This window comes from Natrix helvetica (genome assembly GCF_964273705.1).
Source record: "Natrix helvetica genome assembly, chromosome: 1".
Taxonomy (NCBI): Eukaryota; Metazoa; Chordata; class Lepidosauria; order Squamata; family Natricidae; genus Natrix; species Natrix helvetica.
In genome coordinates this window covers 83027535-83039939 of record NC_138548.1, presented here as the reverse complement: position 1 = coordinate 83039939, position 12405 = coordinate 83027535, and the positions used below count along the sequence as shown (strand labels likewise).

The 12405-nt window shown below is 36.8% G+C and overlaps 1 protein-coding gene across 1 annotated transcript in view; it reads left to right on the top strand.

The window, feature by feature from the left end:
* The window catches only part of EXT2 (exostosin glycosyltransferase 2), an 80914-nt gene extending 69809 nt beyond the window's left edge, over positions 1-11105 (top strand). Inside the window, exons 10-14 of the mRNA XM_081937049.1 lie at positions 383-549; positions 4813-4956; positions 6795-6923; positions 8024-8106; positions 10397-11105. Coding sequence (XP_081793175.1) covers positions 383-549; positions 4813-4956; positions 6795-6923; positions 8024-8106; positions 10397-10535 — 662 coding nt within the window. The 3' untranslated portion in view covers positions 10536-11105. The remainder of the gene's footprint in view (positions 1-382; positions 550-4812; positions 4957-6794; positions 6924-8023; positions 8107-10396) is intronic.
* Positions 11106-12405: the final 1300 nt, after the last annotated feature.

Here is a 12405-nt window from a genome sequence, read left to right as displayed (position 1 = left end):
AATTGTGCGTCATATGTACCCTAAGCGTGAAGCCATTCTGAAATCAGAAGAATATATGTTGAAATTTCATTTTTAATGAATTGCATCTTACTCTGTGTATGACTCAATTTATGACTATCTAGAAACTTCAGTTCAAATGCTGCTGGGTTCTTCTGATGAGGATACCCTGATTTTAGAACTCATGACTTATATGGGTGCAACAATCTCTTTGTTGCCATCTAGTGATTGCCCAGATTTTTGCAACCCAGACACGGTAGCCCTAGTTCTAGTCAGTCCCCAGTACCATCATTGAATAAAAGGACTTGATTTGGAGAGAATTATGGTAATAATTTCAACTAAACACAGGAATGCGAAGAAACTACTTCTGATTTTTATTTTGCAGAAACTGTTTGGCCTAAAGTTCGAGTTCCATTAACAGTTGTACGAACCACAGAAAATAAACTGAGTAATAGATTCTTCCCCTATGCTGAGATTGAAACAGAGGCTGTGTTAGCCATTGATGATGATATCATCATGTTGACTTCGGATGAGCTGCAGTTTGGCTATGAGGTAAGAAGGTTGCTAATTTTATGTGGTATAAATTCATGGAACTAAATTCTGCACTTGGAGGGCCTTGCCATCTTGCACTGCACTACCTCAGCTAATCTTCAGTATCTTCTTGCTCTTGCTAGTGGTGAGGCATGCCCAACTTGGTCCTTGGCAAGGCTGCTGCTGGCCACATGAAACCACCTCTCAAGTAAACCACCATGCACGGTTTAGGGAAGGCAGCCTTGTGTGGCCAGCAACTACTTTTGCAAAGGGCCAGGCTGTGCATGCTTAGTAGACAGTGAGAGCCAAAAGATGACATGGTCAGTTAAGAGGCCAGGGGCAATGGAGGTGAATGGGCCCAAAAGGGCATGAAGGGAGGGGAAGATAGGCAGAGTGGGTAGACTTGAAATGCTCCTGTAATGTGGGCAGGCTGCCAAATGTCTGGATTTTGATCATGTGACTGTAGGACACTAGAATGGTTGTAACTTTGGGGACCATAAGTACCTTCGTTAAGTTCTTCCATAACTTTGAAATGAACAGTTGTGGATCAAGACAACCTATAATAATAAGGAATTTTTCTCTACATTTATTATGCTCATATCCTTATTGTACATGCATTGTATACTGTGTTTAGGTTGCCTTTGTTTGACGCAAATTGGTATGTCTATATTTCATCAAGCTCTCTCTGTCTTTCTCTCACACACATTGTGTTTCTCTCGCCCACACAAACTCTAGTAGCTAACTAGCTAGCTAAATAATAATTTATTTTAAAAGGGAATAAGATATTTCAATGATATGGATATTTTAAATGTACATTGATTTAATTTGAACAAGCCACTTGTACATTAACAGAGTGTAGTAATAGGCATTGGTCTGGCTTATATTGAGAATGTTAAATTACCTTTCCAGGTATTACAATAATTCATCAACTGAATCAGTCAACTTCGGCTCCAAGCCTTGCACTTAAACTTCCGGGACCTTTTCACCTATTTTGTCTGAAGTGTGTTATCCAGATGCTTAAATTGTGCAAATGCGTAACAATCTGGATAATCCTTGCATGAACTTGGTGCCTCTTGGATGCAGCTTCTTCTATTTGAGTGGTGCACCTTACAGAAGCTGTTTTTGAAAATAATGAATTCCAGTTTATAAAAGTTTTGCTCTCTAAGGCAATAATATACAGAAAGCATTTCGATAACTTCATAAAACAAATCTGGATAGATGCAAAATTCCAGCAATGTGAATTCTCCAAATTAAAAATATCAAATGCCAATATAACAGAGGGTGTTTTTTCAATAGTAGGGATAAAGTTTGCTCTCTAGAAAAGTATAAAAGAAACATGTATAAATGTACTTTCTACCTTCAATCTACAAATCAGTGACTGCAGATCATTCTTTCTCAGACCAGAGTGTCTTTGACCTGTTTGACAGGTCTGAGCTGGCTGCCAGATGTTTAACTTGTCCTCAGCCGATAGTAATTTATTTATCTGTTTATATATTTCACCATGAAAGTGTCTAATGCATTTCTTAGAGGGTTTTTTTTGCAAAGGAAATGTGTAAGAATGGTAGCAGCCGGTAATGTTACAAGGAGGATTTCTTTTTTGGGGTGAGGTGGGGTTCTTCATTCAGGGAAACTATTTGGAATTGAATATTGGTAAAGTTCTTCCCCTCCTTATTCTCCAGACCCTATTTTAAAACATGTGGTTGAACTTTGTATCAGCACAGACATGTCTGGCTCTATCGATCAAGCTTACTTATAAAAAAGAAGAAAAGAAGGGGCGCTTTGATCTCTGTACACTTTCAGCCATAAAAATTAAAGTAACACTCAAAGTGTCAGACATTTTTTACTTGTTAAGAGTGAACTATTAGGATTCCTAATAATTTATTGCGTAGTGCAAAACTACTGAAATAAGAGCAACACGGGCTTTATATGTTTTGTTTAAAGATGCAGAAGCATATTTATAGCTCTGTGATTTTAAGTGGAAGTTTTGCGTGACGGAAAAAGACACTTCTCAGAGTTGCGTTGATAGAAGATAATGCATTTAGCTCTTAAGCAGTTAGGACTATGCAACATTTCTGCCAATCACCAGCAATTTTTGTTTTACTTCACAAGAAGGTAAAAGGAAATGTGCAAAAAAAAAAATGAAGCACATATTGAAATACTTACAATTTTTAAAGTAAGAGGATGACTCTAGTATTGCTGTTAACCAGGTTTTGCAGTTTGAAGTCTGGAAATTACTCTTTTAAGAAAAATCTTAATGCCCTGTGTAAAACCGGTGATTGAAATGGCTTCTTCCCTGAAAGCAGTATATCAATTTATTGATCTTCGATTTGTTATCAAAATGTAACTTTGATAACTGGTGTTTTTGATGAATCTATGTCCATTAATCTTTCTCTGTGTCAGACATGCTAGCTTAATGTTTTGAAAAGCAAGTTGCCTTCCTTTGTATACAGCCCAGGCAGCAATCCTAACTACCAGACTGCTAGAAAGTAGGACAGGGAACAGATGCCTTCCTACCAGCTAGTGAAAGGAATTATGACCACCAAATGGTCCCAATTGTATCCCAGAGAAACACATTCATGTGGTTGCTAAGAGTTTACATTGATTTGATGGCACATAATCATAATTATCAAAGCCCAATAATTCCTAGAGTAGATCAGTTTCTTATAATAAGGACTATTGCAAGACAGTCAGGGTTGAGTTAGGAGATGCCCTTGGCTCTACTGGATGAAAGGTTTCTGCAATCCCTTAAGGGATACTCCTTTGCCAACTTTTCCATAGCTACTGATGAGGTATTTGGCTTTTTCTTTCTTCTCTCTTTCCTTCCCTGCCTAAAACTGCTTCTGCTGAACCTGTTGCATTCTGATCTCTTTTGGGAATTCAGCTTTCTAGTTTTAATGGTTTTACTACAGGTAGTCCTCAACCTACGACCACAATTGAGCCCAGAATTTTTGTTGTTAATGGAGAAAATTGTTAAGTGAGTGTTGTCCCATTTTACGATGTTTCTTGCCACGTTTGTTAAGTGAATCACTGCAGATGTTAAATCAGTAATCTGGTTGTTAAGTGACTCTGGCTTCCCCATTGTCTTTGCTTGTCAGAAAGTCGCAAAAGATGGTCACATGACCCTGGGACACTGCGACCATTATAAATATGAGCCAGTTGTTAAGCATATGAATGTAAATCACATGACCATGGGGATGTTGCAATGGTCATAAGTGTGAAAAATGGTCATAAGTCACTTTTTTCAAATGGTCACTAAACAAACTTGTAAGTTGAGGACTACCTGTACTTTTAATATTGTAAAGGTTTTTAATGTTTTTTGTTGTATTTTTATATTATTTGTTGTTTTTGTTATTTCTTTTCTAACTTTGTCCATGGTCCTGAATCACATTTGTGAGATGGGGCAGCTATATAAATTTATCAAATAAATTAGTAAATAAATACATTGCCACAATTGTGGAGACACATTTCCCTTTTGTACAAGAGCAGAAGATCAAAAAACAAGAGCTTGTGGATCATTGCTCTATGAAAAAAACAGTCATTCCTAAGATACTTTCTCCAAAAACAGTATAAATCAGATAGGTGGTGTCAGAGGTGGTATTCAAAAGGTTCTGACCAGTTCTGGAGAACCAGTAGCAGAAATTTTGAGTAGTTTGGAGAACTGGTAAATACCACCTCTGACTGCTCCCTGCCCCCATCTATTCTCTGCCTCCCAGCTGATTGGGAGGGAATGGAGATTTTGCATTAACCTTTCCCTGGAGTGGGGTGGGAATGGGGATTTTACAGTATCCTTCCCCTGACATACCCACCAGGCCACGGCCACCAAGCCATGTCATGCCCACAGAATGGATAGTAAATATTTTTGAATCCCACCACTGATAGGTATATGGTAGAGAAAGAGATGCTATCTCTGTTAACTGAGCCTCGGTGGTGCAGTGGTTAGAGTGCAGTACTGCAGGCTACTGCTGCTGACTGCTGGCTGCCTGCAATTTGGCAGTTCAGATCTTACCAGGCTCAAGGTTGACTCAACCTTCCATCCTTTTGAGGTGGTAAAATAAGGACCCAGATTGTTAGGTGAAATATGCTAACTGCTTAGAAAGGCTGTAAAGCACTGTAAAGCGGTATAAAAGTCTAAGTGCAATTGTTATTGCTAACTACATTGGCAATACATTCAGTCATTTCTTGCTTCTGCTCCAACACTCTCTGTCATATATATTCAGTCTTAACTTGTTCTTGTAATGTTTTTGTGTTACTAAAATATATTGATTCACTTACTGTATTCTGCAGGTGTGGAGAGAGTTCCCTGACAGATTAGTTGGCTATCCTGGCCGCCTGCATTTATGGGACCATGAAACAAGTAAATGGAAGTATGAATCAGAGTGGACCAATGAAGTCTCAATGGTGCTAACAGGGGCAGCCTTTTATCACAAGGTAAAGAGCTGATTCCAAAAAAAACAGATGGGAAGCTGAAATTATGAACTCACTTAGCATTGACTATGGCAGTATTTTTACCACAACAATTTTAAGATGTATGGACTTCAACCCCAGAATTGTAGCTGGATAATTCTGGGAGTTGATATCGATACATCTTAAAGTTGTTAAGGGAAAAGAATCCTTGTATTCGAAAAGTGGGAAATAAGGGTTTATAGCAAAATATGGCATTGATCTTTATATGTTCTTGGACATGTGAAATATAATCATATATATGGACATATGATATATGAAGATCAATAATTGTGTTTTGATAAAATGCTTAAACATCTTTCTACATTCAAATACTATGTTTTTCTTGATTACCACTTGTGCAGGTAGTCTCACCTAGTGAGCATAATTGGGACCGCTAACTGTCAGGCACAAGAAATCGGGAACCAGGGTTGTTCAAATGAGTACAAGTTTATTTCATGCTATCTTTCTACAAGGATCTGAACTACTAATGGTCAAGGCAAATTGGTGGTAGATAAGATTCAACGGAATTGATCAATGGAGCCCTTTGTCTCCCACAAAAAATCTAAGTTCAAGAATCAATGGAATTGATTCTGGAATTAGATCTCTTGTTTGGGACAAAGGGCTCCAAACTGATGATGCACTTGATTCCTCCCTCAGATTCAGCTTGGTCATCTCCTATAGCAACTTACTCATTAAGCAAAGTAGTTGCTAAGTAAAACTGTCTCTGTGCTTATGATCTTACTTCAGCTTTCCTTCTTTTACACACCTGTGAAGGTTGTAAATGCAAGGATTGACTATAAATTTTTTCATTACTATCATAACTGGACAGTCTCTAACTAGGGCAGTTGCTAAACAAGAACTGCCTATAGCTTCTTAATGATTACTAGCTGATTTGGATGTAGAAGCAGAGGTGTCTTTTTAAAGTCAATGTAACACATTTTAAGCTTAAACGCTTAAAATGTACATGTTGGCTTTGGTTTTTGAAGAAATTATCATAGTATAAAATTAAATTCAAGAGTTACATTGTTATGGGTATTATAGCAAAGGCAAAGATTATTATATCTCTATATGATGTCATTTATTGTCTTTGAATGCAGAAAGATGCCTTATACACTGTGTTGTTAGAATTTTAAAATTCACTTGGGAGCTAGCATATGGGAAGCTACATTCAAAGCAGCTCAAACCCAGCGCTTCAAATGGAGCTAATATTGGGGGGGGGGGCTTTTTACTCACCCTATTAACAATTCTCAGAAAGAATTTTTAAAAACTATTTGTAGTTATTTACACATTTCAAAGCTGATTTGCTGAGAGGAAGAATTATTAACTTTTTTTAGCAACAAATCAATGCATTTGATGGTATCTTTTCTAAATTACTAAATGGGAGTAAATTCTAAGTAGCATGATATACTAATTAAAAAAAACAAGTTATATTTAAAAATGAAAATTACATGAAATGTTTTAACAAAAGTTTAACAAAGTTTGCACTGTTAAAGATCTTTATTACCACATAGATCTGCCCCATACAGTACTTACTCACATCGCCTGATTAAAAGCGATTTGTGTCTTTGGAATACTTGTCTAGGTGTTCTCTTACCATCATCCTCATAAAACATCATCCTCATTTGGTTTGATTCTTTGGTATTATATACCTCAATGATGTTACTATACCACTCAACGGAACTATAGAACTGAACCTAATAGGGCGCATTAAAAATATGTTTTAGATAAACTAGTAAATTAGATACTCATTTCACATCAAGTTTTATTAGTTCCACATATAAAAGCTAAACATTTCCTCTCTATGCTATTTTCTTTTTCTTCAGTATTTTAATTACTTATACACATATAAAATGCCTGGAGACATCAAAAACTGGGTGGATGCGCATATGAATTGTGAAGACATTGCCATGAATTTTCTAGTGGCCAATGTAACTGGGAAAGCAGTTATTAAGGTGAGTTTTTATTCAATTGTTCCTGAGCATCTATCATGTATAGAGTCATAGCAGTCATAGATCTCATGATTATGTACAGTTCAAACATAGCTTATTAGAGATCTGTGCCTCTTCTCTCATTCATTTTGAAGATGATCCCATCTATTTGTAAAAGACTTAACTCTCCACATCCATACATTTTTTGCTTATGAATATACTCTATTGCTTGTGACCACTGTGACCAGATAGTTGAAGAACTCCTTAGTTTCCTTAGTGATTGCAGAAATTTAAGCCATTTAGTTAAAAAAAATAAACAAGATTTAAGAGAGGTGGGGAGTGTGAAGGAACAATCCATCTCTGTCTATTTCAGCTGCAAAAGCTGATTTATTAGACTGTTCACTGCAAAAACATAAATTGCAAGATCAGTTTTTATACGAACTTTTTTCCCTGAATGAATTTCCTGATATGCTTCAATACATTTTTGGCCTAGGATCTCACTTTCAGTTCATTTTGAGATGTGACAACTTGGAATGAGATTTAGAGGTCTCAAGGCATTTCTTCAGTTAGCAAGGTCTGTTTTCCTGCCTGCCCATCAACTTTTGCCCAAACTAGTGGTTATGGTTTTGAGAAAAGCCTTAAAAGATAAAGCATGTGTGTTTGTTGTGAGAAATCCAAACTGTGCTAACACACTAAGTTGTACAGTCGGGAGAGCCTCTCAGTGCTTGCCAATCAGCAATTAAATGGGCAAAGTGTGTCTGTTGGATTAAGGTTACGGTGAAGTATGGGAAACTATATTTCATCACTTTTATGGCTGTAAGAACAAATAGTGTTTATACAGGAACCTTGGCAGTGAGAAAACAGTCATTAAACAGGAATTAAGAACTTGTCATCACTGCTACTTTCCACTTACAGCAGGCAAAACCCCTCCAATATTTTTTTTAAAAAATGGGCTACTTTGAGCTTTGCATTCAGCTAAGAAAATGGTATGGATATATTTTTTTCCTCCATATTCAAGAATTTGATTTTCACTTCGACACATAGATTGCATTTCAAAAATTGAATTTTTGGTAACGTGATTAATGCCTGATTGTTAAGTCTATAGTTATACTGTCCTTATATAGGTGACACCCAGAAAGAAATTCAAATGTCCAGAATGCACAGCCATCGATGGGTTATCCTTAGATCAAACACACATGGTAGAAAGGTGAGTGTCTCATCCTGTTCTTTTCTCATTTCCAGGATTTAATGTACTGTCATATTATCCTCTAAAAGATTAGCCGATTGTGTCCAAATTTCCATTGGTCCATGTAGAAAAACCATATTAGAGTGAGAGAATTAGTAAAATGTATAATGTCATATTGGTATAATCATATAATCATATCTGATTTCAGATAAATATATATGAATTCCTGTATTTCTAAAATAATACCTGCATATAGTTTAGGGTTTCTCAATTTGGGTATTACTGCTTTTTGAAACAGGGTTAAAAAAAATTTAAACCAATTTTTGGTTTAAGATTTTTGGGGCAGTTTCAGCAAGCCTTAATTGACAAGCGTTTGTCATCATAAACAAGGGGGCAGTGGACAAATATGAAGCGTAATTTTCAAGTACATATATTCAAGGAAAACAGTAACAGTTTTCACACTAGAAAATGATATTACTATATATCACTATATATCATTACAATGAAAATGGATGTCATTGCAATTGCCTCGCCTTTTAGTTATTGAATTGCAGTAACTAGGTGCTTCATCTTAAAACTGCCTTTGCTTCGACAATGATTATTTAAGTATTCTGGGAAAGTCTGATACGCATGAAGCACAAGGCTGGAGCATACTCCTTTTTGCGTTCTTGATTTCTAAGTGGTGACCCAACTTTCCTGTTTCAACTATTGGAAAACTAAGGGAAAAAATCTAAATTTGTTTTCCACTAATGAGATATAATAAACATAGTTTCTTCAGCTATAAATTTCATGAATACATTAACGAACTTGCTTCCCTTGTTTGCATGATTAAAAAGTTCAATTCTGTAACAATTCTGAGAGAGGTTCTTGACGGCCTCATTGGGCATCATGTGGAGCCTTTTGTTTGCTCTTGGATATCAATTTTAGGTTTGAAAGCATCAACCAATTAAAGATATTTGGGATAGATCTTGCAGATAAATAAGTTTATTAAAGTGGACAATTTTTAGGAAAGAATAACGTACCGGCTCCTTAGCAGATATTTTACCTTTTGCCATATTATTTCATAGTCACTGAAATGTACTCTTCAAACTGAAATGTATTACATCCTCTAACATATATGCATTTTCTTATTTCAGTCATCCACTAGCCTTATAGAGAGAAGTGAGATGATAAATAGGGTGAATAAGAATCCAACATGATTTTAAAAAATGTTTGCACATTTTTGAATGAAAAAAAAAACACCTCATGTCATTGAGTTTGGACAATGAAAATAAACTAGTCAGTTTTGGGTTTTAGCTCTTAAAGAAATGTTGTAACTTAAGCTTTCAAGCACAGGCTTGAAATAGATAGATAACATAAAGGAAGTAAATTCCAGTAGTTATTTTCAAAAAAATAAAAAGCCAAAGAAGTATGTTTGTATGTCTTTTGTTACCTACAGGCTTATTTTTGCAAGCCCTGTGTAGTGCCAAATTTGACCTGGCAGAGACTGTTTAAGAGATATTTTGGCAATTAATTCACTGTAGTTTGCAGCATGCGCATTGCTTTAAGAATCTCTGGAATTCTGCTGGAGAGGGGCTAATGAAAGTTTGACCACTCTGCATACATGTGCAGTTGATAGCATCTCTTTATCATTTTGCCTTGATTATATACATTAGTCATAGAGATTCATATCTTTCCAGCATGAGAGGAACTTTATCCCCTTTCCTACTTCTAACAGTAGGAAGACATCATAATAACATCAATCTTTTAGATGCTACCTTTATTGCATTTGCAATGCCCTAACAGAAAACCCTACAGGGACACTGTACCTCAGTGGCTAAGACCCTGAGCTTGTCAGTTGAAAGTTTGGCAGTTCAACGGTTCGAATCCCTAGTTCCGCGTAATGGGGTGAACTCCCATTACCCCAGCTGCCAATCTAGCAGTTCAAAAGCATGTAAAAAAATGCAAGTAGAAAAATAGGGACCACCTTTGGTGGGAAGGTAACAGTGTTCCGTGAGCCTTCAGCATTTAGTCATGCCAGCCACATGACCACAGAGAAGTCTTCGGACAGCTCTGGCTCTTTGGCTTTGAAACGGAGATGAGCATTGCCCCCTAGAATCGGGAACGACTAGGACATGTGAGGGGAACCTTTGCCTTTAACAGGAAACCATGTCCATGTGTTTCATGTTTGCTTTGCTCTTGTTTAATTAAATATTAAATAATTGGAGAGAACATAAAAGGGGGAGCTGGAAACAACAGGTTGTTAAATAAACATACAGTGGGGCAATCTGTTTATAAGCATTTCATTTATCCCTCCCCCCACCCCCATCAGGTCCGAATGTATTAACAAGTTTGCCTCTGTCTTTGGGACCATGCCTCTGAAAGTGGTGGAGCACCGAGCGGATCCAGTCTTATACAAAGATGATTTTCCTGAAAAGCTGAAGAGCTTTCCTAACATTGGAAGCTTGTGAAGAGCAACCATGAGTGAAGTGGAAATTGGAATCCAGCAGCACCCCAGACAGCAGCTGATGCAAGGAAAAACCTTCGGGACTGAAAGAATCATGCCAGGGAGTATTACAGAGGTCACCAAAAATTAATGCTTTCTTCCTGAAAAGCTTTTCAACAGAGAGTAAAATTCAGTGCAAAAAGAAGCAGTGGAGGCTGCATTGGCCTACTGAAATGTTTGTTGGCTTTATAAAGATTGCATGCATAGGAATATACACAATGCAAAGTTTTTGATCACAGAGCAAAAAAAACTTCTTCTCTAAGGGCTGCTAGTTATCATATCTCTTGTTGGTCCATTTTCAGACTGCTTTCCAGATTTGCTGCCCAGATGCCCTCTTTGGCTGGTGTGCAAGGCCTGCTTTAGCATCTTTTCAAATACATTATGAGCATTAATTCTGCCATAGAGTTGGCAGCTTTTTTTTTTTTTTTTACTCAGTTGGTTAAAAAACAGAAAATGTGTATTGATGTTGGGTTCATTTTTAACGTTACAAGATAATTGAAGTTGAATAAAGCAGTAGTTCTTATTTTTCTTTTTATTAAGGTATCTAGTTGTTAGTAAACGGACACATTTCATGCTTTCTATTATTTCTGCTCAACAGAAGATTGAATAGAATAGAATACCTTCAGATTGGACTGCATTTTAAAGCATATACTGTAGAATGACTATTCCAGTCTTAGCCTATTTTGATATTTCAGCCTGCTTTCCCTACCATACTGGGGTGGTTTTCAGTTGACCAATCATTAATTAAGAATACATAAAAATGCCTTTTGTACTTTGGAGCTCTTGATAAAAAAAAATGCTGAGTTCAGTGCTAACATTTATTTTTTTGAAGGGAGCTGTACATGACAATTTGAATTGTATCATTTTGCAGTAGATTAATGATTCAGAGAAAGCAATTTATCATCTTCTGAAACAATTTAAATCCTGACGTGTATAACTTCTCATCACAAGATAATGTACATCCATCATGTAAGCAATTTGCACTGGAACAATGATGGCGAACCTTTTAGGCACCAAATGCCCAAACTGGAATGTTTGTACATAAGCGCACGCTGGAGAACTGAAACCCGAAGATCAGCTGGCTGGTGCGCGCATACCTGTTTTTGGGGCATTTTCTGGGCCATTTTCAGGCCAAAAAATGCCCTGAAAAATGCCCCCCCAAACGGCCCGAAAAATGGCCTAAAACCGGCCCAAAAATGGTCTGGTTTGGGGGCATTTTTCGGGCCATTTCAGGCTCCGTTGCCAGCAACCAGAAGAGCAGCTGGCAACGGTGTGCGTGTCCATAGGGAACCATAGGTTTGCCATCATGGCACTAGGGAATGAGAGAGAAGGACACCTTTGCATTTCAAGTTTGTGTCACAAATAAAGCAGCTTTACTGTCAATTTGAAATAAAGAGCCTTGCATGAAGAAATTTTAAATCTTTCTTCCTGGGGCTGCAAATTGTTTAACTGAAAAACTATTAACAGGGAAGATTAAGAATAATTATTTCTCCATTTAATAAAAATATTCACTAACCTAAGTTAGCTGACCTATATCTGCAGTAGGAATCAGTTCTCTTTCCATCAATACTGTGATATTTCAGTTAGGTGCAGCGTGGAATGTTAGCATATTTCTGCAGGGCCTATTTAAATTTTTAGTAACTACTCAATCTGTAATTTCTATTCCTCAGATGCAGATTCTGCTGACAATAGGAAATTTCTTCACCCTGTCACTTATGTCTGAAAGAGGAAAAATATATAGATGTTTAAATATAAATTATAGAAAAATCATAAAATGCAAGAAGTACTGCATTACCAGGATCTAGAGGATCCAGGTAAAATATTCTTACTGCCAT